Genomic DNA, 26,887 nt, shown 5'->3' with positions numbered 1-26,887 from the left:
GCCTGCTGGCCTTCTGCTAGTTTATTGGATCGCTAACCCGTTAGAGGTGTTTGAGAGTCATGAAACTGTTTGCATTCTGGACAGAAGAGAAAAGATTTGTTTCCACTTAAGAATTCAAAAGAAACATCTTGACCCAGAGAATGTGGTACTCAGTGTTGTGTGAGCTGAATGAAATGAATGGAGAAGGTGCATTTAAAGGAGAACTGCACGAACACGTGAGGGAGAAGGATCGATATAATTAAGCTGGTACGGTGAGATCAAGTAGGTCCGGAGGATATTCGTTTGAAGAACGGCAAGCTGTCGGGCTGAAAGGCTTGTTTCTGGACTGTTCTGGGGCAGTTAGTTTAGCAAGATATTAGTCTCAGACTGGTTTGAAGCAGGGAAGGGAATGCATGATTAATGTGTTGGAGTTTTTCAATTTAGCTTCACCCTGCTGAGAATGCTGCCAGTCAGGTTAATCTGACTGATACAGTTTGGGAATCTTGCTGGTACATTCCAAATGCCCTCATGTGACAAAGAACTTGGAAGAGCTGCTATGACTGTGATGGAACTCAAGTTGAATTGTTCCTGTTGTACACTACAAGCTCCTCATTTGTTTATTGCTGATAACACACCGAGTTTGAGTGAAGCTGTTGAATAAAAGACAGGCCATTATATTTGGAACAAATTCAATTCCACAGAAAATAGTCACCTGGGACTGTTCAGTAGTTCCATCAAAGTTAATGTCTTAACAGCACTAATGACTTTCCCTTTCTGATTCTTACTGTAATAGGGCAATTTGTGTGATGAAGAAAGATTGACTGTTTGCAAAAGGTGGATATTGTATATTTTTACTGTTAATCTCTACCTGTCAAGTGATCTGATCTATCTTGCACATTGACATACTTGATATAATCTTGCTTTCATGACATACATCTCTCTGCTGATGGGTTATTTATTCTGGTGCAAAAAATGGAGAGAGGAAAGCACACTGCACTTGATTGCATTAAGTAAGTTGCAGTAGGGGAGAGGGCTCTGTGCGAGGGAATAATCAACAATTTGCATTTATGTAGCACCTTTCGGGTTGCAAAGCTTCTCCTGTGAACTGAGCTGTTTGAAGCTGTGCCAATAAGTGTTACCTTGTCACCTGTTGGATGCTCTTCACAACAGAACATGAACGACCCACTTTTCTTCTTTGAAGGTGGACTTTGTTTCAACATTTGAAAATAATACCACGGGTTGGTGATGTGATGCACATTTAACTGAGTTAAAGATCTTAGAGTTGTGTGACTTGTTTCCTGATTTGGTTAATGTGTGGAGATCCAATGGCTTGTTCACCAATTGATACATTGCATCTTAATATTTTGAAGGGCTTGTCCTTCTTCTACTGAAGTTGTCAATTTCTGAAGCATTTCTGTCCAGCTCTATGAAGCCTGTGGGATAAATCTTAGCTGAGAAAATTAGCCAATAATTTCTCTCTGGTCATCATCTAGTTAGAACCCTGTGGACAATGTGTGTGAATGGATTTGGATAAGATCCAAGATGATTTAATATCCTGCTTGACATTATTTGTCACAATTCATGCTTTGTAAAAATGTTATTCAAGTGAGCTCTCAAGGTTAAAAGCTTCTCAATATTGTCATTAACAGTTACCCCCGACAGTGTGAGAGACTGAGACGTCTACAGAGGTCTTGTCTAAGTCTTGTTTTATTTATTCAAGGGATGAGGGTGTGTCTGACTGGCCATAATTTCTTGCCCGTCCGTAGTTGCCCCTTGAGAAGGTGGTGGAGAGCTGCCTTCTTGAACCATTGCAGTCCGTGTGCTGTAGGTAGGCCCACATTTCCCTGAGGGAGGAAATTTCAGGATTTTGATCCAACGACCGTGTAGGGACGGCGATATATTTCTAAGTCAGGATGGTGAGTGGCTTGAAGGGGAACTTGCCAGTGATGGTGTTCCTGTGTACCTGGTCCTTCTGGATGGAAGTGGTTGTGGGTTTGGAAGGTGTTGTCTGAGGATCTTAGGTGAATTCTACAGTAATCGATATCATTGACTTCTAGGCTTTGTCTTGGTGAGAAAAAAGGTGGACTTAGATTCTGTTAGACACTAGGAGCTCTGTGGCCAAGTGATCGGAATTTCTGCAGTGCATCTTGTAGATAATGCAGACTGCTGCTACTGAGAGCCGATGCTGCAGGGAGTGGATACTTGTGGATGTGGTGCCAATCAAGTGGGCTGCTTTGTCCTGGATGGTGTCAAATGTCTGGTGTGTTGTTGGGGATGCAGGCAAGTGGGGAGTATTCCATCACACTCCTGACTTGTGCCTTGTAGATGATGGACAGGCTTTGGGGAGTCAGGAGGTGAGTTGCTTTGCTTAGTCCCTGAGCTGCTGTTGTAGCTCTTCTCTCTCTCAAGTCTTCTCTTAAATCATCCAGTTCATTGACCTCTTTGTAAAAGACAGCTGCACATTTATTGACTGAATTATATGGTGTTTATGTGGTGAGTCCAGTTGAGTTTCTGGTCATTAATAACCCCCAGGATGTCGATTAGTGGGGGATTCCAAACCAGGAGGTCAGAGGAACATTTTCTAATCTATTCATGGGACATGGATATCATTAGCTGGACCAGCGATTATTGCCCATCCCCAACTGCTCTAGAGCTGTCTGACTTGCCAGGGCATTTCTCAGGGCTGTTAAAAGTTGATGATGTTGGTCTGCAGCCACACGTAATATCCTTCCTTACAGGTATTCATATTCCAGGTGGGTTTTGATGACAATCGACAGCGGTTACCTGGTCGCTATTTGACGAGATTTTAAATCCAATTGTTTTTAATTGAATTTAATCTGCCACCTGCCATGGTGAGAGGTAACCGGAGAATTAGCCTGGGGCTCTGGATTTATTAATTCAGTGATATAACCAACATTCCCTCTACGCTGCCCAGACAGTTGCTCCAAACTTTCACACGATTGGAGATTGGCATGGACACACTGGGCGCAGCATTGGTCTCTGGTTCTTGAAGCCACAGATGCCCATGCATCCAGGAAAAAAATTAGAAGGAGCACTGGGCGTAAGTAGACCACCCCCTCCTCCTCATGAAGTTCCTCTACCTGTAAGATCAACGTTTACTCTTAAGGTCATCTTGTTGAAGATGAGTGAAGAATCCTGAGATAGTGGAATGCAAACATCAGATTTCTTAATGAGGCCTTTCAAGGGTTACCCCCACATTTATAAATGTAAGGATCTAGGTGTTTGGAGGTGACTGGACAGGAGTGCTGGTGAAAAGGACTCCCACAAATTTAGCAGTAATGCCAATCCCTGCACAGATTGTGTTCACTGTATCTCGCCCTTGCATCATTGGAACTTGTGCCTGTTTTACAGCTAAAATGTGGAGGGAATGTGTCCCAGTTTCAGCTTCTCTGACAAACTGTGAACCCTAGTTTTATTTGAAGAGATGTACTGAGAATATTTAATGACTAAAGGAACCCAGAGCGCGAGGTCCTATCCACCCAGGACATGTTGGGCAGTTAAGAGGGAGCATTTTTCCCGGATTGAGGATCACCCGTTTGGAAATTTCAATGTTGCCTGAAGGGAGATCTGAGATTGGGAATCATGTGGAGAAGAAGCCAGGAGGGTGGCTTTCAGAAAACACCTCCTCCCCCACCATCCCAAATCCAATTTGATCTTGCACTGTGTAGAGAGAGCCTTCCCCAGGGTTTTGACAATCATTAGGCCGGCTTGTTCTCCTTCCTCCTGGAGTCTAAATAATAGCAGGCCAGGAGGGTGAGGCCCAGAAGTGGTCATTAACTGGACATGTGAAGACCTTAAAATCTGGCTGGATAGGGAAACGTGAGCATGGAGCTTCCAGTCTAGAGTCAATTTTCCGAGGTATTGGAAAGTAGGTGGGTTCTCTCTCTCCCCTCCCTGGCATGCTACCCTACCCATCTCCTGCCCCTCCCAACACCTTCCCCACAACTCTGCGAAGGGGAGAATCCTGTCAATGAACGTGTAGCTGTCTTTTTACAGAGATGTCAAAGAATTTGATGATTTAAGAGAAGACCTGAGAGAGAGAGAGAGAGACAGGGGAAGACTGATATTGTTACTGTGTAAGAATAACAGGACGTGGCAGGGGTGGACAGTGGCATAGTGATAATGTCATCGGAGGAATAATCCAGAGATGTAAAAGTCTGGGAACGTGTGTTCAAATGTCATCAAAACTTCTTCTGTTCAATTTTAAATTCAAGGAATATATTGGAAAGTGAAAGTTTGTCTCAGTCATGGTGACCATGGCAATTATCCTGAATTGTCTAGGGTAGACTAGAATCCTTTGGAGAGGGAAATTCCCCATCCTTACCTGGTCTACATGTGACTCCAGATCCACAGCAATGCAGCTGACTCTTCACTGCCCTCTGAAATGGCCAAATGAACCACTTAGTTCAAGGACAATTTAGGGTGGTCTCGTACTGATGTTACAGCGATACCAAAATCCCATAAAAGAATGAAGAAAATAAAATACATTAAGAGCACTGAGATGAAATTTTCAAGGCTTCAACCCATTGCAGAAACAGGTCTGAGGTGAAGTTATGAAGAAGGAAGCTGTAGAACACTGCAGGTTAAGTTACTGAACACAGGGGCTAATCCTTATTCAGGAGAGATTCTACATGGGCTTGCAGAAGATGTGGGCAGACTGTCTGTGTCAATTGTAGAGGTGCTTGTGGAGATGAAAGTCGAGGGAATTGGAGTTTGGAACTGATCTTTTCTGACCAAGACATTGTGCTGTTTATCGTGGGGTCAAAATCTGAGTCTCCTTTGAGAATCACATGTCATACCCCTACTCCACCATAATGCCCCATAGCTCATTCTGCACCCCCTTATCATGCCCCACTGCAGTGTGTGAAATTCTGTTGTATTGTGTCTGCATTGTAACTAGACAGACTTTGAAGCTAAACTCGTAAAAGTATCCTTTTGACCATGTCAATTAGGACTCATTTTGCTGAGTTTAACAAGGCTCAAAGACAATCTGAGATGAAAGGTTAGCTGCTGAATTGATGCTTTGATGTAAACCTCTTGAGCCTACATAGTGCTATCTTCTGCCTGTCATGTTCTATATTGGAATGTGGTCAGTTTCGTTCTCTGCATCTGTTACCTGCCATGCTACTACTTTAGTTGTTGCTTACTTGAGAAAGGATGTACTCTCCAAAGATGGAGCACAGTAAAGGTTCCTCACACTGATTCCTGGGGTGGTAAGTTTATCGTAGAATCCCAACTGTGTGGATGCAGGCTATTTGGCCCATTGTGTCCAGACCGACCCTTTGAAGAGCATCCCACGCAGACCCAGTTCTATTCTTATAACCCTATATTTCCCACAGCTAACCCACCCAGACTGCACGTCCCTGGACATTATAGTAATTTAGCATGGCCAATCCACCTATCCTGCACATCTTTGGACTGTGGGAGGAAACCAGAGCACCTGGAGACATGGGTTTATAATGAGACATTCATGCAAGGCTGGAATTGAACCCAGGCCCCTGGCACTGTGAAACAGCATTATTAGCCTCTGAGCCACCATGCTGCCACAGTATGATCATATGAGGAGAGACTAGGTCAACAGTGGTCACTGGGCTTTTGAAGAATAAAAGGGGATCTCACTGAGATGTATACAATTCTGACTGGACTGGACAGACTGAGTACTGGGATGTTACTTCCCTGGCCTGATGAAGGGACTACAGGATAAATAGTTGGCCAGTTCAGACTGAGAGGAGAGGAAGTTTCTTCTCTCAGTATATGGTGCACCAGTGGAATTCTCTATCTCAGAATGTTGCGGAAGCCAAGCACCTGAGTACATTCATGAAGGGAAGGGATCGATTTCTAGACACTAAAGGCATCAGGAGGAATGGGGAGAACATGGGAGTATGGCAGTAACCTATAGGGTCAGCCTAAATCATGTTGATTGGTGCAGCTGAATAGCCCACTAATGCTTCGATATCCTATCTTGCTGTGTTTCTCCCTTTTTGAAGAGGGAAATTGGTGGAACGTTGACAGCCCACATGTGATTGTTGATTTCTATCCATGTGATACAGTCTGATGAAATTACTTTGGACTGGAATTTCCTAAAGCAGACTGCTTAGAAACACCTACCCTTAGTCTGACTTACCCAGTTGTGGCTTTGTGTGGTGAGCTGCTGACAGAACAACTGAGAACCGACACAGGGAAGAAAAACCTGGACTCGGGGACCTGAGTCAAAATGATAAAAATTTGGGAGGATCCATAGCCAATTCAATTTAGAAATTGTAAAATTTATGAGTGCAGTGTTCGAGAAGGAAGTGCAAATGTGATTGGTTGTTTTTTGACTGGTGCAGACTTGATGGGCTGAAGGGCCTTTTGCTGTGCTCTAGACCTCTACGACTCGACCTAACTCACTGCAGAGGCTCACTAAATACTCTCTGTTCTGTTGTTTTTCTGCTGAACCTTAGAGTCTGTAAATTTAGTATAAATGAAGTATAATGAAGGGAATGGGGGCACTACTTGCTCAGCCAGTGTTTAGTGCCCATCCCTAATTTCCCCAGGAAATTGCTGTGGGTTTGGTATCATCTATAAGCCAGACCAGATGAGGACATAAACAGAAATTGCTGGAAAAGGTTTGACAGCATCTGTGAGGAGAAATCCGAGTTAACGTTTCAGGTCCAGTGACCCTTCCTCTTCACACACGCTGTCAAACCTGCTGAGCTTTTCCAGCAATTTCTGTTTTTGTTTCTGATTTATAGCATCTGCAGTTCTTTTGGTTTTTATTTTGTATTTGACCACGTAAGGATAGCAGTTTTTCTTCCCTAAAGGATGTTAGTGAGCCAGAAGGGCTTTAACAGCAATTTGACAGTGTCGCAAAGTCACTGTTTGACAAGTTTTATATGAGAAAGCTAGCAATGTCACAATGGTTAAGTTGCCCTGTGCTATGAGATTCATAATCGCATGATATACAGAAACCTAGCAACAGGAGCAGGAGTAGCCCATTCGGCCCATTGAGCCTGCTGTTCCATTCAATATGATGATGGCTGAATGTTTAACGCCTTCTCCTGTTCCTGCTTTCTCCCCAAACCCTTGATCCCTTTAATTCTAAGAACTATATATAACTCCTTCTTGAAAACATTCAATGCTTTGGCCTCAACTGTTTCTCCATGACAGAGAATTCCACAGACACTCAACTCTCTGGGTGAAGAAATTCCTCCTCATCCCAGTTCTCAATGACCTACCTCCTACCCTTAGACTTTGACCTTTTGGTTCTGGAATCCCTGGTTTTCAGGAACACCTTCCCTGCGTTTACCCTATCTAGATCAAAGTGGTAACAAAAGTGATCATTTTCCCACTTCGCTTAGCAAACCCTCACTGATTGCAGTGATTATGAATATTGTTGATTGATGCCAGCTTCCTCTTTGTGCATGTGGGCTCTATGTGCCAACTCGGTACCATTCATGAACCAGGCGCCATCCAATGCCAGTTGTAATTGACATGTGCAGGTATTCAGCTGTGTATGTTTATAAGAGACAGAAAAGTCATAGGGATTCGTTTGTAGGCATCACATGTAGGAATTAACTAATGACCTCGCAGGACCTGGATTAATCATTATATCCAATTAGAATATCAGCTGACTTAGAAAAAAGGCAAAACCTAGATGTTCCCAGAATCATTCCTTTAGTAATCCGTACTATTGACTTCTAGGACTTCTGAAATTGGGTCTTAACAAACGATTATCTTGGAAAGAAAGGCGCTGTGTCAAGAGGCTTTTATATTACCATCATGTTTATACACGTTACAATACAAGGTATAATGTGGATGTGCCGTGTACAAAGGATCTTGCGGCGAAGATGCTTCAATTACTGCCCACCAGCAGCACGACAGTCAGTACGACAGTCAGTTGCACAACTCCTCCATTCAGTTTGAGTCAGAGTCCAGGTAACTCTTTTCTTTCTTTTCTTTGTATGTCTATCTGGGGACTTCCTGCCTGGGACCAAAGACATGTCTTTGATTTGATGCTTGGCTCATTCACCTGGCATTGGGAGCAGAGCTGCAGCTGGAGCTTTTCCCAAATGGAGGTGGGATTTCTGAAGGGAATATATCACGATGTAAGTTCATTGTGGAAAAGCACTAAGATCCAGGTTCTTTCTGATGGGGAGCATTACAGACCTGTACTTGGCCACATGGTTGATATTCTATTTCTTGCTTTTATAAATGTAATTTTTGTGTATGTTTGTATTGGTGTAAATGTGTGCAGTGTTGGTGTTCATGGTGCTGGTGTTTAGAAAGACTGGTTTGTACTCATGCAGGGAACTCAGGATTAACCTGCAGCTGATACAAGCAGTTAGGAAGGTATATAACACGATAATAAAGTGTGAAGCTGGATGAACACAGCAGGCCAAGCAGCATCTCAGGAGCACAAAAGCTGACGTTTCGGGCCTAGACCCTTCATCAGAGAGGGGGATGGGGTGAGGGTTCTGGAATAAATAGGGAGAGAGGGGGAGGCAGACCAAAGATGGAGAGAAAAGAAGATAGGTGGAGAGGAGAGTATAGGTAGGGAGGGGATAGGTCAGTCCAGGGAAGACGGACAGGTCAAGGAGGTGGGATGAGGTTAGTAGGTAGGAAACGGAGGTGCAGCTTGAGATGGGAGGAAGGGATGGGTGAGAGGAAGAGCAGGTCAGGGAGGCAGGGACAGGCTGGGCTGGTCCAGCATGGGCCTCCTGCAGTGCCACAGTGATGCCGCCCAAAGGTTGCAGGAACAGCAACTCATATTCCGCTTGGGAACCCTGCAGCCCAATGGTATCAATGTGGACTTCACCAGCTTCAAAATCTACCCGCCCCCCTTCCACCGCTGCATCCCAAAGCCAGCCCAGCCTGTCTCTGCCTCTCTAACCTGTTCTTCCTCTCACCCATCCCTTCCTCCCACCCCAAGCCGCGCCTCCATTTCCTACGTACTAACCTCATCCCACCTCCTTGACCTGTCTGTCTTCCCTGGACTGACTTATCCCCTCCCTACCTCCCCACCTATACTCATCCCCCTCTCTGATGAAGGGTCTAGGCCCGAAACGTCAGCTTTTGTGCTCCTGAGATGCTGCTTGGCCTGCTGTGTTCATCCAGCTCCACACTTTATTATCTTGGATTCTCCAGCATCTGCAGTTCCCATTATCTCTGGAGGTAAATAACACATTGCTTTTTATTATTCCAGCTGCTGAAGATCTTTCAACACCGACAACACCGTCTGTTTCTGCATCTAAGGAAGCCTATGCTTACATTAAAAGTAGTCCAGTGAAGATTGGTTATTAGGATAAGGGGATGTGCCATAATAGAAAGATAGAGTAAGCGGGGCGCTTTCAGAGTTATTAAGAATGGGAGGTGACCTGGTTGAAATACACAAGACCATTGAGAGGTTTGATGGTGTCATCACTGCAAAGTTATTTCCAGAGTCCAGAACATGGGGGCCACAATCCCAGGATTATGAGAACATCATTTAGAACTGAAGTGAGCAAAAATTTCCCCATTCAGATGGGTACAAATCTTTGTGGAGAATTTTGGAGCCTCAGGGAAAATTAGAAAGTAGAATTGATTGAGAAGATCGACCGTTTTCATACAGAATGGCAGGGCAGACCCAAAGGGTCATGTGATCTACTCTTGTTCTTATTTTTGATTACCTGAATATAAGCAGAAGACCAGATTTGTTTGTTATTGGGAAGTTTCTCCAGTCTTTGATATGGTTAATGGGTTCATATTTACACTCTAGCTCTGCCTAGCAACAAAAACATGAGTGCTGGATGCAGAATTCCCTCTTTGCCTGATTTAGAAAGATGGGAGTGTGGACTTGCCCAACTGTCCTCTTCTTGTTTGCTGTTGATTGAGTGCTGACAAAATCCAGAAAGGAGATTGGTAACTGCCCAGAATTCAGAGAAGTCTGATGGCATCAGCACCTTAATAACACTGTAATATAGACACTGTGAGCAAATGTATTACATGTTCGGGATTTTCACGGAGAGCTTTGCAAGCGAGGAGATGCCAAATGGTGACAGAGGTGAAGGATGCAAATATTTTGCACAACTGCAGTCTGATGATTTGTCCTTGAGTAGGGGAGAAATTAAAAATGCAGGTGACGCAGCGTATAAACTGTTAGATATGCCACCATTTGCATGTCCGCAATTCCATGCACTTTGGGTGTGTCCTGTTTTGGGCAGAGAAAGCATTTTGAGACAAATGCTTTGCTTCTTGCTTATGTTCCACTCCACCTACATGGACATTTGACGTTTTTTTGTATGCAATGAGTCATGAATTGTCCTACACAGAGAAACCTCAAATATTTAATCAGAGGTGGGTGAACATTGCACTAAGGGTTAAATATTGTCTATTCTCGGCCCACCGCAGACAGTAAAGGAATATTTTACAGTTCACGGGAATGTTTCTAAGAATGAGAAACTTCAGTGACGAGGATAGATTGAAGAGGTTAAGGCTGTTCTCCTTGGAGTGAAAGATGCTACAAGGATATTTGATAGAAATCTTCAAAAACACGAGTGAGCTGGACAGAATACATTTGGGAGAGGCTGTTCCTGCTTGTAAAAGAAAGAACAGCAAGAGGACGTAGATTTGAAGCTACCTGCAAAAGAAGCAAGGGCGATGTGAGCAAAACGATAACACTTAGCTGGGGTACAGGATGCATGGCCTACTAATGTGGTAAAGGCAGGTTCGATTGGGGCATTCAACAGGAGCATTGGATGATTATTTGGATAGGAGTAATGTGCAAGTGTATGGGGACAAAGCAAACGATGGACTTTTGATCATTTAATGAGCCAGTGCAGACACAGTGGGCTGAATGTCCTCCATCTGCAGCACAACAATTCTGTGATTCTGTGATTCTGTGTGTGGCCCTTCTTTTGTATCGCATTAGCTGATCTAGTGAGTTCAGGTAGTTGACATTGGTTATGAAGCTCCTGGGTCAAGGAGGAAGCATATTAACTAAGCTTTCTGCTCCTGATCATTAATAGAGGGGGAAAAGATGTGGAAATGTGGAGATTGGGTGAGGATGTGACTTTATTTTGTTTATGCTTTCTGTGGTTGAATTGTCACTTGCTCTCTAAACTAACAATGACAACTAACTCAGAGGGCAACTGATAACCCTGTGGGATAAAAATCTCTATGTGGTGAAGCATAAAGTTCTGCAAAATTCCTGCTGTCTAAACCTTTTAGGTCTGTGAATATATTTACAGACACGTACTGTTCTAAATGTGACCTTTCCAGCAATCTACCTGTTAAATTATCAGCAAATCCTTTGAGATGCATTCCAGTGTCACAAAGGAATTGTTGAGAGCAGCTACATATCATTGACTGTAACTTTCATTCCACATACCTGCCCACCCCAGACAGCATTTCATCCCCACCACCTCCTTGGTTACCAAAAATATATTCACTTCTGCTGTAAAATTCTTTTAAAGGCTTTGCCTCCACCATCTTTTGAGGAAGAGAGTTCCAAAGGTTTAGAGGGATATGGGCCAAACACAGGCAAATGGGACTGGTTCAGTTTTGGAAAATGGGTCAGCATGGACGAGTTGGGCCAAAGGGTCTGTTTCCATGTTCTGAGTTTATGACTCTATGATGTGGAGTGCCGGTGTTATACTGGAGTGGACAAAGCTAGAAGTCGCACAATACCAGATTACAGTCCAACAGGTTTATTTGAAATCACAAGCTTTTTCAGCATTGCCCCTTCATCAGGTGAAGTGAGAGAAGAGCACGCAGACCCAGCATTTACGGGCAGAGAGATCAAAAGATCATATAAATGGTGTGAGTGGAATGTCAAATAATAAGTCCCTGCTGGTGATCAGAAGTGTTAGACAGAGTGAGTAAAGTGTCAACAGCTGAATAACAAATGAAGGGATGACCCATAATTCAATTAAGTGAGGCAGAGAAATAAATACAACAAATTAAAAGAAAGTCTATGGAAAAAAACATCTCCTCATGTCAGTCTTAAGTGGGTGACCCCTTGTTTTGATACAGTGACGCCTATCATAGGGTCATCTTGGGTTCATGTCGAGCTGCATGTCACCCAACCGCACTGGCCTATATCTGTAAAATCTCCCTTACTGACCTATTTTGTCACCGTTACTGGGATAAATTATAATCTCTCTACCTTAATTGGTTTGCACCATTTTGGATTACTTATTATTATGTTTAGACTCTCGGCATGCGACTCTTATACCGATCATGTTAATCCAGCCATTTTCTTTGTCTCTCGCACCACCTTATTTTTAATTTGTTGTAATTATCTCTCTGCCTCAAATAATTGAAGTATGGGTCATCCCTTCAATTTTATTCAGCTGTTGACACTTTACTCACACTGTCTAACACTTCTGATCACCAGCAGGGACTTATTATTAGACATTCCACTCACACCATTTATATGATCTTTTGATCTCTCTGCCCATAAATGCTGGGTCTGCGTGCTCTTCTCTCACTTCACCTGATGAAGGGGCAATGCTGAAAAAGCTTGTGATTTCAAATAAACCTGTTGGACTGTAATCTGGTATTGTGCGACTTCTAGCTTTGGCAACCCCAGTATAACACCGGCACTCCACATCATAGAGTCATAAACTCATAGAACATGGAAACAGACCCTTTGGCCCAACTCGTCCATGCTGACCCATTTCCCAAAACTGAACCAGTCCCATTTGCCTGCGTTTGGCCCATATCCCTCTAAACCTTTCATACAAATGTACAAAATAGGAGCAGGATCAGGCTATTTGGCCATTCGAGCCTGCTGAGATCTGATCATGCAATCTCAGTATCCCATTCCTGCTTTCTCTCCATACCCCTTGATCCCTTTAGCCGCAATGGCTATGTCAAGCTCCGTCTTGAATTTATCAAATGAACTGGCTCCAATAGCTTCCTGTGGGAGAGAATTCCACAGGTTTACAACTGTCTGAGTGAAGAAATTCTTCCCCATCTCAGTCCTGAATGGCTTGCCCCTTATTCATAGACTGTGACCCCCTAGTTCTGGACTTCCCCAACATTAGGAACATTCTTCCTACATCTAGCCTGCCCAGTCCCATTAGGATTTTGTGTTTCAATGACATCCTCCCTGATTCTTCCAAATTCTATCAAATACAAGCCCAGTCGATCCAGTCTTCCCTCATATGTCAGTCCTGCCATCCCAGGAATCAGTCTGGTGAACCTTCGCAGGACTCTCAATAGCAAGAATGTTGTTCCTCAGACAAGAGGACCAAAACTGCATACAATACGCCAGGTGTGGTTCACCAAGGTCCTACATAACAGCGACAAAGTATCCTTACTCTGGTACTCAAATTTTCTTGCTGTAAAGACCAGCATGCCATTAACTTGCCCGGCTGCCTGCTGCGCCTGTGTGTCAGCCTTCAGCAACTGCCTTCCTAACTACGTATGTGTTTAAATGTCATAATTGTACTCCCTTTTTACGACTTCCTCTGGCAGCTCGTTCCATATGCATGCCATCCTTTGTGTGAAAAAGTTATCCCTCAGGTCCTTTTTTAAAACCTTCCCTGATCAGGGAAGGCAGGAATTACTTTCTCGTGGCAAATTAATGCCCAAGTTTTATAGTGGATCTCCATTAGTCGAATAATTGATAAGACCCGTATGCGTTCAATCGGTAAACATGGGATATTGATTGGCCTGTCTGAGTAATCCATACTGTTGACTTGCAGGACTTTGGACATTGTCCTATAGCAAACGTTTGTCTTGGCAAGAAAGCCAGTGCGTTCGTGATCTTGCAGACTACATTTACCACAGTGCAGTGCTTGAGCTGGATCTTCCGTGCGCGAAGGATCTCACAGTGAAGCTGTTTCAGTTACTGCCCACAACCAGCACCACAGTCAGTACCACAGTCAGTCGCACACCTCCTCATGTCAGTTTGAGTCAGAGCCCAGGTAACCCATTTCTCTCTTATATCTTCTGATTGTCCACATTGTGCCCAACAGGTGAGCTTGAGGGGTCTTGACACGGTGGAGTAGAGAAAAGACATTGACTGCTCAAATCTCATTCATGGGTGGATAGAGCTGGAGATATCATTAACAAAAAGTAGATGGCTTGTTGAGGAAATGAAACCTCACGGATGGAAGAAGTGGGGACTCACTTTCTTTTCTGTAGCAGCAAAGGCCTGTGCAAGGGACATAGTTAATCCCCCTTCTTCCGTTTTGGTCAGCTGACTGCCATTGTCTCCGTTTCGCTGCCATTTGCAAATCCTTCATTGACCAACAACAGTGCGCATCTCCTTCAGGAATCCTGAACAGACCCTGGACAGAGCAAGGTGGTCGCCAAATGTTACAAAGAGCAAATAATTAACCGTCAATCAAATAACTGAATTGGCAGACTGAAAGCAGACTGAAATATTTGGGAAAATCTTAGAAAAAAGTGTTTTGGAGGTTATAACAAAATGAATTAATTGATTAGCGATTGTTGTACCAAGTTTAGTGCCCTCTTAGGGTAACTTGTCATGAAGGAAGACTGTACCTTGTATAATAAGATACTGTGTGATCATATTGCTATGCATTAGAATGAAACAGAATCCTTCCTTTACCTGATATTCGCTCTGGAGGCTGAATCTTCCATGTAAAGGTTCAAGGGTGAGCCCATCAATGCTTGGCCAATAACAATTTTTTACTGTCCATTAGAGCTTTAATTGATTTTAATTGCCTTCTATCCCCATGGGGAGAGCAGGGCTCACCTCTGGGATCTGTTGGTCTATCAAATGTCTGCAGCTCCCTAGCGCCATTATGTGGGCTGGCCACTGATGGGATTGCAGCCATTTCCATAAAGAAAAGTCATGGACCCATCAAAGAGAACTCTGTCCTTACTGTCCACTGGAGTAGTACCAGGTGATTGGACGGTGTCAAACTTTATTCCCTTGTTCAAGAAAGGGGATAGGGATAATTGGGAATTACAGACCAATCAGTCTTACATCTGTGGTGGGCAAATTATTGCAGAGAATTTTGAGAGATAGTATTTATGATTGTTGGGAAAAACACAGTTTGAATAGAAATTGTCAGCATGGCTTTGTGAGGGGCAGGTCATGCCTCACAAGCCTTATTGAATTCTGTGAGCATGTGACAAAATACATCAATGAAGGCAGAACAGTGGATGTGATGTTTAAGGATTTTAGCAGGGTATTCGATAAGGTTCCACATCGTAGGCTCATTCAGATAGTAAGAAGGCATAGGATTCAGGGACATTTGGCTGTTTGGATACAGAATTGGCTGTTCTAGAGAAGACAGAGGGTGGTAGTTGATGGAAAGTATTCAGCCCAGAGATCGGCGACCAGTAGTGTTCCACAGGGATATGTTCTGGGACCTCTGCTCTTTGTGATCTTTATAAGTGACTAGGATGAGGACGTGGAAGGGTGGGCTTGTAAGTTTGCTGATGACACAAAGTTTGGTGGAGTTTTGGGTAGTGTGGAGGGCGGTTGTAGGTTGCAACGGGACATTGACAGGATGCACAGCTGGGCAAAGAAGTGGCTGTTGGAATTAAATCTGGAAAAATGTGAAGTGATTCATTTTGGAAGGTTGAATTTGAATGCAAAACACAGGGTTAATGGAGGATTCTTGGCAATATGGACGAACAGAGGGATCTTGGGATCCACATCTGTAGATTCCTCAAAGTTGCCACCCAAGTTGATAGGGTTGTTAGGAAGGCGTATGGTGTGTTGGCTTTCATTGGCAGGGGAATTGAATTTAAGAGCCATGACGTTATTCTGCAGCTCTATAAAACCCTGGTTAGACCACACTTGGAATATTGTGTTCAGTTCTGGTCACCCCATTTTAAGAAGGATGTGGAAGCTTCAGAGAGGGTGCAGAGGAGATTTACCAGCATGCTTCCTGGACGGGAGGGCAGGTCTTTCGAGGAAAGGTTTTTCATTAGATCAAAGAAGGATACGAGGTGATGTGATAGAGGTGTACAAGGTGATGAGAGGTAGAGATAGAATGGAGAGCCAGAGACTTTTTCGAGGATGGAAATGATTGTTATGAGTGGGCATAATTTTAAGGTGATTGGAAGAACGTATAGGGGAGATGTCAGAGGTAGGTTCTTCACACAGAGTGTGGTGGGGGCATGAAATGTGCTGCCAGCGGTGGCAGTGGAGTCACATACATTAGGGACATTTAAGCTACTCTTGGATAGGCACATGGAGGATAGTAAAATGTCAGGTACACAGGGTAATTTGAGTAGGATAATAGGTTGGCGCAACATCGTGGGCTGAAGGGCCTGTAGTGTGCTGTACTGTCTTATGTTTTATGTTCTTTAGTTATCACCCATGAGAGGGCAGGCCTGTGACCTGGTGGATATCAGGTGGGCCAACATTTATACACCCCATCTGATATTTCCTCCCGTTGACCGAAATAAAGCAGAAGATGAGAATTGTGTAGAGTTCCAAACCTGCCATTTTACGGAATCAATCAAAGTTAAAATGGCTCCTTGTTCTGTCTCCACACACAATATCCTCCTGTTTAATACTGGTGGTATTGTGTAAACTGTCAATCTCAGTTGTAGGAATGGTTTTGCTTGTTGCTGTTGGCAGGTTTATAATCATATTCTGTGGCTGAAAGGTTTAACACAGAGTCCTTTCATGTGTGAAAAACGTCACAACACTGCTGTCTGACATTTTTGATTCACGCTGGGCACAAGAAATGAGTGACAGCTCAGACAACCCACTGAGGTATCTCTGGAACAGTAACTGGCTGCATCTGAAACCGAACTGAGCTTATTTTAAGCGAATCAAGTCATTTCTGTTACTGTGCTTTCTTCTAAACGTCTTCGGAAATGTGTGGCACTCGCAAAGGGCCTGTTAGTGTGCATTTTTTGTTGCATTGTCTGGATTAAGAGTCCCTGGTACTGGAGTCTCAGACCATTTAGTGACACGTTTCCTTCCCCGAGGGACATTGGTGAATCATTTGGGCTTCAACATAATTTGGCAGCTGTCAGAGCAATGTTTTGATTTGACCACGCAAACAGTTTACCAGATTAAATTGCGTTCACTTTCACAGCTTGCCATGGCGGTATTTGAACTCATAACCTGTGGATGATTAGACAGGTTTCATAGGCTCAAGGCCATCTGATCCTTTTGAAATTGGTGAAGTTTCATTTTTGTGACCCGTAATTACGTGTGAAATTATTGTGAACAGCTAATGAAGATTGGTTACATGTGGAACTCAGCACTACCAGCCATGGTTGTAGTGAATGAGGTGAGAGTTATCAAGAAGAAGCTAAGTAAGAGAGAAAAGGCGAGAAGTAATGCTCCTGGGGAAAAAAATAAATTCAAGTGGGAGGTATTTTGTGTGAAGCTCAAACAGTATCAAAGATCGGTTGGGCCCAATGACCTGTTGGTGCTCACAGTTTGGGGTAATTGGATGAAATCTGATAGGTGCAAAATATGCATGCAAGTCAGAAGTGATAGTGTTCAGCAATTTTGTCCATCACAAGACCGATTGCAAGTAGTTACATTTAAATGCCACCTTTCCCAGTTCAGAACATTCTAAGATGCCTAAAGGACAAACAGCCATTCCCTCTATAACTGACACTCAGTAGCAGCAGTGTGAACTATCTACAAGATGCACTGCAGACATTCATAAATCCTTCCTGGACAGCACCTTTCGAACGCATGATTGTGCTCGAAGGACAAGAGCATCAGATAAATGGGGACAACAACCCCTGGAAGATCCTTTCCAAGCTACTCACCTTCCTGATGTGGAACCATTATCTCCATTCTTTCTGTGTAGTTTGGCCAAAATCCTGGAATTCCCTCGAAGAGCAGTGTGGATCAGCCTACAGCACATAGACTGCAGCGGTTCAGCTCACTACCACTTTTTCAAGGAGCAACTAGGGATGGGCAATAAATGCTGGGCCCAGGCAGTGAAACAAAGTGACTTTTTAAGTGTTGTCCGTTTTGTGATGTAAGTAATTCGACTGCCAACCTATACACAGAAATCCCACACGCACAACGATGTGAAGATGACCAGATAATCTGTCCTTTTGGTGTTGATGGGGAGAATGCATTTTAGTCTTCCTCAAATTAGGGTCCTGGGACTGATCAGCCTCAAAGGCACTCAGAGGATGCTGAAGTCTTGATGCTGTTTGAATAATGAGGCATATTCCACCAACCACGGGATCCATTTCATGAACCTGAGGAAAGAGTTTAGGAAATTTCATTTAATCAGAGACTTTCTGAATTATTGGCTGTAAGGAACACTTAAGGCTGAGTAAATTGCATCTTTTTAAATAGAAGAGTGAATAACCCTTTGAAGTAAAAGAGAACTCATGACTGTAGAGAGGGATGGGGGGGTGGCTGATGGAGAGGGATGGAGAAATGAGGTGTAGTGGAGAGCCAGACAGAAAGAGAGAGGCAAAGCAGGAAGACAATAGGACAGTTGAATCTGTTTCGGTTTTCCGGAGCAGAGATACAATGAACTGAATCATGTCCATCTGTTTCCAATCTTGACATGCATCAGCTGTACACTGATTCAGACTTCCCCCACCTCTGCGTGCATGTAGTCTGAGTCGCATATGGATGTGTAATCTTCATTGGCGGTTTTGTACTATTTTCACACATGTTTTCATTTATAGTTTTTAAAGACTTGGAGAATCAGAAGCTTCCCTGAAATTTAGAGATAACTAGGTGTAGAGCTGGATGAACACAGCAGGGCAGGCAGTATTAGAAGAGGAGGAAAACTGACGTTTCAGGTCTGGACCCTTCTTCAGAAAATTTTCCTGCTCCTCTGATGCTGCTTGGCCTACTCTGTTCATCCAGCTGTACACCTTGTTAACTCAGACTCCAGCACCGGCAGTTCCTACTATCTCCCTTGAAGTTTGCTTGTGGACTAATTAGCCCAATATTTGTAATCAATTCCAGGGACCAGACAGGTCCAAGGCTTCTTATGGAAAGTTAGAATCCAAAAGGGTTTCTCTCTCCTTAGAGCTATGGCTGGGACCAGGTTCAGCCTGAGGCCACCACGCCTCAGGTGAGGGGAGACATTGAGAAGGTGGGACCTTCATGGTAACCTCAGCCAGTGCAAGAATTGAACCTGTGCTGTTGTCATCACTTTGCGGGGTAAACTGAACTAACTGTGTCTGGTAGAGGCAAGATCAAGTGAGGAATTCACAAAGGTATTGGATGATTATTTGGCTAGGGATGGTGTTTAAGGGTGTAGTGAAAAAGCTGGAGATTGGTATCAGATAACAGAACTGGTGCAAGAACAATGGGCAGAAAGGCCTCCTTCTGTTCTGTAACCATGCTGTGAAGAGCAATGGTTTCAACAGCCTCAGCTGAAGAAGTAGCAGAAAAGAACTCACCCCAGATTTCAAATTACGGTTGAGCAGTGGAGTGTTTGGGAATTGAATAAAGATCTGATTTCAGGTGACGCTCACCTCATGGTTGAATAGCCAAACAATGTCCACAGTCTCACCTGATCCATCTGCTGCTGCTGCCAGCATGTGTGAAACAATCATATAGCTCTGAGGGTGCGGCTCACGGAGTCTGCACATGCTGATCAGAGGCTAACAGGCTGTACATTAGCCACATTCCAATGGGAAACCAGAGAGAGTCAAAATATTGACACAGCTTCTGCCTGTCTGATTTTAAAGACTTGAGGGTTAAGTCTTTTCAGGCAAGTTAAGCTTTTGAATCCATCTCCATAACCTTGAATCTAAAGTCCAAAGGCTGCTGGCCTTGCCTCTCTGCACCATCTCTGGCCCATCAGATTTGCATTGAAACTGGGGAATTGCAACTTTGGGTCCTGGTGTAAATCAGAGCGATACAGATCAGCCACCTGTTTTCCATTTTCCTTATGATTTAGTTGCCTTGAAAGCAATGGAAACAATGATCAGGACAAATGTTTCGCAGGTTGCTGAATTACTATCGCCCCTTTCACACCATTACCCAAAATCAAGATTATTCCCACTTTTCCAAATGTGCAGTGATGTACGTACACTGGGAGAGAATAAACTCTGTGCAGTAATGTTTAATCCTTCGAGCTCAATCCTGATGGCACTGTTATGAGCACCTTCAGATTGATTGTTCCCATTTAGTGCATATATGCCAACTCTTTCTTTTATCTTTGCACACGCGTGCACACATGGATCATTGTGTGAATATATGTAATGCTTCTTGTACCAGTGTGCAATATCCAATACATTAGCACCCCGTTTCCCAAACTAAATCATATAGTCCTCGTCCACTTTGTTCAGTCAGCACATTGATTCCGTTTGCAATCTTGTGCCCATTCACCTATTCACAAACAATGTAACATCCACAAAGGACCATGTTTTAGTAATCTGTCTTGTTGACTTCCAGGGTTTGGGGAGTTGCTCCGTAGCAGACGGTTATCCTGGAAAGAAAGGCATTGTGTCCACACTCTTTTACAATACCATTCCTACAATACAGAACTTGAGATGGATCTTCCATGCGTACAGGATCTCATGGTGAAGATGCTTCAGTTACTGCCCACAACCAGCACCACAGTTAGTACCACAGTCAGTCGCACATCTCCTCATTTCAGTTTGAGTCAGAGCCCAGGTAACCCTTTTCACTGTCTTTTTCTTGTGTGTCTGTAGCAAGCAATTGCCTTCTCAATCCATTCCTTTGGAGCAGAGGTGAAGACTGTGTCCCAGTTTATGGAGATTGGGATTATTAATTGAGGTGAGATGGGACCTCTCAACAAGGTTGTCTCCTGCTCTGGGAAAGTGCTGAGAATTGGGTTCCCTGGTGAAACAGTGAAATTCTGCGGTTGGCATGTGACTGATCTTCATGCTAATACTCAGCTGCCTTAGTTCTCCAGGATTTTTGACACAATCATTGATATTCAGTGCAGTGCTGCGGAACATTGCTTGTAAGCAAAATGGGCCTGAAACTTATGAATTGTTGACATACTGTGCCAAAGGTGAGGTTGGCAGGGCATGATTGGTTGGCAGGGTTGGCCAAAGTTGTGGATTTTTCAAAGTTTAGAAGATGGTGGTTAAGGAATTTAGGTGGGTATTTTCAAAGAAGTAGGACTATATTGTTGAAGGCACAATCACCAACAATGGATGCACCAAGAAATTTCAGAAGTACAGCTCCTACTGAATCTTTGGAGAGCATTTGATCTGACTAGATAGCCATCTGTCTTTATAAAAATGCTAGGAATTTGGTGACAGCCTCTAGAAAGGTTTGGACCCTTTGCCACATGTAAATACACTATAGTCAATATTCACATGAACTTATGAATGGTTAATCGTTTCTACACCTAAATTTTTTTTGGAGTGTTAGGGAAGTTTGTTATGTACTAGTGGTCTGCAAGGGGTCATTTTCACTCTCTCGAAGTGACATAAATTCTGAAGCAGGGCACTATTCCCTGCAAACAAAATGATTGAACCCTTTCTGAATTCCCCAGAAATTCGAGCAGCTTGTAATTCCCATTGCTTTCTCCATCACAAAGCATTGACCAATTAGAGTTGACTTGCCAACCAGCTGCCAACATTTTCTCCTGTGGTACAAAGGGACGTCTGATTTATGAACATCAGACTTAACCAGTGCTTATACTCTCAAATGTGACCCCGTAGAGCTTTAAAGAATGCTGTTTCCTGCATTTGTGATCAGATTGTCCTATATTGTGTTCGTAGTTGAGTACTAATCACCTTGTGAATCGAATCCGGGTCAGAACCCATTCACAGCCCGGGGACTGCCTGTACAAATTGTGGTGGATATTTGAAACTCGGCATTCTTGTGTTTGTCTGGATGAACACAAGATGAAAAGATTTGGCAACGTGTCTCTCTTTTCAGCAAGTTCTGTGATACAAAGTGACCAGTTGGATACCATTTGTATTCCTGCAACAATACTTGGCCAGAATTGGCAGTGACGAGATTAGCTGTGTGCTGCAGTTGAGAAAGTCATACTTATGTTCTGGTTGTACTCACCGACTGATCACGTCACATGTTGCATACAGATATTTTCAAGTTTTGATTTTGTCGATGAGTCAGTGACAACTCAGGAGTATTTACAAATTTTCTCTCACCTCTTCTTTTGTGTCCAGTGTTTGTGTTTGGGGTATCAATGCAAACAGGACAGATGCACAGAGAATTGAAATATTTAGCGAATTTTCATGGCCTCATGTTGGGCACTTGATGACGAGTGAGTGCCTCGTCAAGACAGCTCCCAGATTTCCCACTGCTGGAAATCTTTCCCACAGGCAGAAAGGGAAATGGATCTGCTGACCACTATGTGGGCTTAGGCAGCCAACTGCCATGCTTAAGGCCTCAATTAAGTGTTGGAAACATTTGCTGCTGTTTCACTGTGGTCCCACATAGAACAGTACAGCGCAGAACAGGCCCTTTTGCCCTCGATGTTGCGCTGACCTGTGAACTAATCTAAGCCCATCCCCCTACACTATCCCATCATTATCCATATGCTTATCCAAGGACTGTTTAAATGCCCCTAATGTGGCTGAGTTAACTACATTGGCAGGCAGGGCGTTCCACACCCTTGATTCACCCAGAGGGATTTCCCCTGCTTCTCCAGAGAACTGACAGGATTTGCTCCTCAGGCTTTTGAGTTCTGATCCAGATCTCTGGGAGGGCCTCCAGGTTTTTGCCCTGCCCTGAGGGCAGTGCTTGAAAGCTGCCAGAGCCAGTGACATCCTTACGCTGCCGACTGTCTTGTTTGGGGGCACCAGAACCCCAGAGGGAGCCATTCAGAAACTGACTCTGGCAGGTTTGCACTGACCATCCTGCTGGGGTCAGTTATCGGCTTGAGACCCTCATTCAGTCCCGGCGATTGTGGCCTCACGCCCGTGGGAAAATCCAGTCCACTATTTCAACTAAATTAAGTGAATCAAAGATTTTGCAGCTCTTATTAAAGAGATGAATTTCAGTTATCATTCAAGGAATACTTTGGATAATTGCATTATTTTAGAAAGCAGTGTGTGTTGATGGTTACTGACATTCTCAGTGATAGATGTACTTTCTGTCTACTGTCTGTTGGCCTGGTGGAACTCTGATGGTGTCTCCTTTGTTGTCTAATAGTCTGATGCTTCTCCACATCAACATCTTTTATTCTGATTCATGGTTATGTGGAAAAGTGACCAGGATTGTGCTTCATTGCAAGAAATGTACTGGGTGATATAAGCCTACAAAAAACTGGGCGTATGTTGATGAATGAATTTGAGAGGATTAGCAAAGAGATTTTCTACTTCTGGGAGAGAGAGCAAAAGTAAGGTCCATGAGTATAAGCTCGCCACCAATAAATCCAAAGGGAATTCAGGAGAAATACTTTTCCTCGGGTGCTATTAAAATATGGAAACCTCTACCACTATAATGAAAATAATCAATACTTTTAAGTGAACTTAGATGATCACGAGGGAAAAAAGATAATGGGGTACACATTTGGTGATGTAGGATATTGCTGAAAGAAAAAGGACAGACAGTGGAAGAATTTCATCTATCAATAAGAATGACAAATCTCAAAGGGACAAATAATTTACATTCTAGACCCATGCACTAAATTGTGGGAGGTGATTTGTGTGGAGTGTAAAGATCAGGAGAAACAGATTTGACAGTATATGGCATTTTTGTGTGTTGTCAGTTCTGTTTGTGAGTTTTGAAATTATGGCAGTGAAAAATATCAGCCAAGCATACAGATTGGGCTGCTCTGTTTTCCATAAATGCTACAATTATAGGGTGGAACCTAAGCCTTGGTCACAGTGATGACTGACTGACTTGGGATTCAGTCCTGAGATAGAGCAGTCGCCATCATGACAATTCACTGCATCCAAGTTTTTTCACCATGTTGCTCTTACTATTTACCCCCTCTCGTTGATAATTCTTATGCCACAAGGTCTAGAGTCAGTTCGTACCAGGTCCTGAGATTTTCCTGATACACTAGATCCTATATCCGGAATTTTGTAACTTCTCACTATTGGTTTTTATTACTTATTGACTTTCACGCATTCACGTTAGTTCCTACATTCAGATTTTTCGTCATTTCCAAACCTTCTACCTGATCCAGCATCATTATTAAAGACATATTGGTGAAGTGGACTCAAGAGTTGAATCTTTGTGATTAACATGTTATCAAGTTGATGAAGAGGGAGACTTATCAGGTCTTGAAAACATGGAACATTATTCCTATTTTGTAAGATTTATTCAGTCTACATGCAATCTTTCCCAGGCAGCATCAGTGAAGAAAAGATCAGTCTAGTTGTTATCAGAACAGTTCTGAGGAAGGGGGAGCCCTTCCTTGAGGAAGGGTCACTGAACCTGAAACGTTAGCCCTGATTTTTTTTTCTTCTTCACAGGGGCTGCCAGACCTGCTGAGCTTTTACAGCAACCTCTGTTTTTGTTCCTGATTTACAGTATCTTCCGTTCTTTCAGCTTGTATGCAATTTTCACCTGCCTCCCCTCAGCGCTTTCAGCGTCATCCCTCAGGATATATTCAATGTGACATCATCTGAACTGATGTTAAGAGGCGTTGACCATGCCGGCTACTCCCCCTCTTAATATTAACTCCATGCTATTGCCCAGTCCTTTCAAACTTAGATGGGTGTGTTATCACACAGTCGGTGGCATCCCTTCTTGTAAACCTGAACTTCTGGGCTTGAGTCCCACTCTAGACCTTGTGGCAGAAGAGTTGACAACCACTTGGGGTAAATAATAAGAGGCAACATGGTGAAAAAACTTGGATGCAGTGAATTGTCATGATCTGAAAGGCAATGAAAGCGCTGCTTTGGCTGTTTGCGCTTTAGATCTTTTTTAACTTTCGAGAAGAAATTGGATAAATAGTTGAAGGGAATGCTTTTTCAAAGCACTGTGGGGAAAGAGCTGGAATAGAGTTGGGTAGTCTCACCCAAGAGCTGGCAGAGCCATCTTTGCTCAGTTGGTCTCCTGTGTTATGAGATTCCATAATCACATGGTAGAGTTAAACTCAGAAACAGAGTAAATAGGAGCAGGATTGGGCCATTCAGCCCTTCAAGTCAGCTCCATCATTTGATATGATTATGGCTAATCCTCCAATTCAGTACTATGTCCCTGCTTTCTCCCCGTACTATTAGCCCCAACAATGATATCTCAACTCTTTCTTGGAATGTCCAGTATTTTGACCTCAACTGCTTCCTGTGGTGAAGAATTCCACAGATTCACCATTCTCTGGGTGAAGACAGTTCTCCGTATTTCAGTCCTAAATTGCCCAACCTGTAGTCTTAGACAGTGACTCCAGGTTCTGGAATCCCCGGTCATCTGGAACACCATTCCTGCGGTTATCCTGTCTACTCCTGTTAGAGTTTTACACTTCCGTGAGATCGCCCCCTTATTCTTCTAACCTGCAGTGAATATGGTTCTAACTGAACCAGTTTCTTTTTCAACATTGCTTCTACCATCCCTGGAATCAACCTAGTGACCTTTGTATTCATGGCAACGGTTTGGTGCAGGCATCTGGACTTACCTTGAAGCTTATCTCTTTGGTCTCAGCATTTCACTGTTCTACTATCGGAGGCCACATGTCGTCATAATGATCTTCTGATTTGATAGATATACTTGCCACAGTTGCAATAGATGGCTAATAAAATGATTGTTAGATAGAGGTGACTGTGCTGAATACAGGGAAGGATTAGAACTGAAGGATTCCTGCTTCTGATTAGCATCAGTGATCACTGTTGGGAAATGCCACATATTCCTCAATTCTTTTATAGAATGTGGGGTCACAAGCTGAGTCAGCAGTTATTGTCCATCCCACATTGCCTTTGAGACGCTGGTGATGAGCAGCCTTTGAATTCTGGTAGCCATACAGCGTAGTTACACCACACGCTGTTTGGGAGGGAGACCCCCCTCTCTCTCCCAAATTCTTGTTTTCTGTTGATGTTGGAAGAAGGTAAGGTCAGTTACAGCCACAACACCGCTTGGTATGTTGGGCTTCCATCTTGGGCAGATATTGTCATGCTGTATCCAGGGTACTGTACACTTTCGAACCATCAACACGGGAAGGGAAGAATGTCTACCTTTAACACCGAGGTCGCATTCTCTCCCAGCCTTCATTTTTTCTCTAGAATTGCACTAAGCTCTGGCAATCTCTATTTCACTCTGTAACTATTTCACACCACCACCACCCTCCCACACACCCCCAGCATCTCCTTTCACCCTCTCCGGCCCTTCACAAACCTTCTGGAGGTACAAATGGTTACATTTTCTGACACACTGTTCCCAAATGTGTCTGATCTGAATGGAATCTACACCAGTCAAGAGCCACCTCTGTTCATTCAATGTCAAATCCTTTGAGATCCATGCCAGTTCCTGATTCCCCTGACTGACAGCAGCTTCACACGGTTTCCAGTGATTTGTCAGTGTTCATACGATGGCCATGTCCTTTTACCTCTTGCATTGATGTGTTTACTGATCACAGTGTATAAACAATAAATGTTTCATATTGCATAGTAAATTATCCAACTCAGGACCACATCAACATCATTTTCAGCAACTGTAGCACCAACATTTTCAACATCTCATTCACTCAATTCCACTCTGATCAACTCACCACATCTTGTGCACACCTTCTCAGATGCCAACCTATAAATGATGTGTACTGATATTGTGAAACATCACAGAATGAATTCCTGTAAAATCTTAATTGCCAGGAGTCTCAAAACTTCACACCCTTTTCATTGCAAAGCCGATTCTCAAAGCTACGTACTCCCTTGACATAGTTTCTGTTTTCAAAATTGTGACACACAGAAATTTTCCAAAGTCCTTCATGAAGCTAAGTAAACAGTAACAAGGCATAGTGACCTTCACTCAACAATTAATAGAGAACACAGACACTGTCTTAGTAATCTGTAATGTTGACTTCTAGGAATGGTGGAATTGTTTCATTATGGACGTTTGCCTCGGAGAGAGCGTTCTTGTGCCTTCAGTCTTTTA

The 26,887-nt window shown here is 43.4% G+C and overlaps 1 protein-coding gene across 47 annotated transcripts in view; it reads left to right on the top strand.

Annotated features, from left to right (window-relative positions):
- robo2 (roundabout, axon guidance receptor, homolog 2 (Drosophila)) overlaps nt 1–26,887 on the top strand; it is a 1,006,048-nt gene that overhangs the window by 149,523 nt on the left and 829,638 nt on the right. For 3 of the 47 annotated variants that reach the window (XM_048540455.1, XM_059650115.1, XM_048540435.1), the window contains exon 2: nt 7,684–7,917. The exons of the other annotated variants lie outside the window; for them this stretch is intronic. In XM_048540455.1, coding sequence (XP_048396412.1) covers nt 7,684–7,917 — 234 coding nt within the window. The remainder of the gene's footprint in view (nt 1–7,683; nt 7,918–26,887) is intronic. 47 annotated transcript variants of the gene reach the window in all.

Source organism: Stegostoma tigrinum, chromosome 12 (genome assembly GCF_030684315.1).
Source record: "Stegostoma tigrinum isolate sSteTig4 chromosome 12, sSteTig4.hap1, whole genome shotgun sequence".
NCBI lineage: Eukaryota > Metazoa > Chordata > Chondrichthyes > Orectolobiformes > Stegostomatidae > Stegostoma > Stegostoma tigrinum.
Note: the sequence above shows the minus strand (reverse complement) of the source record. Positions and strands in the feature narration are given on the sequence as shown.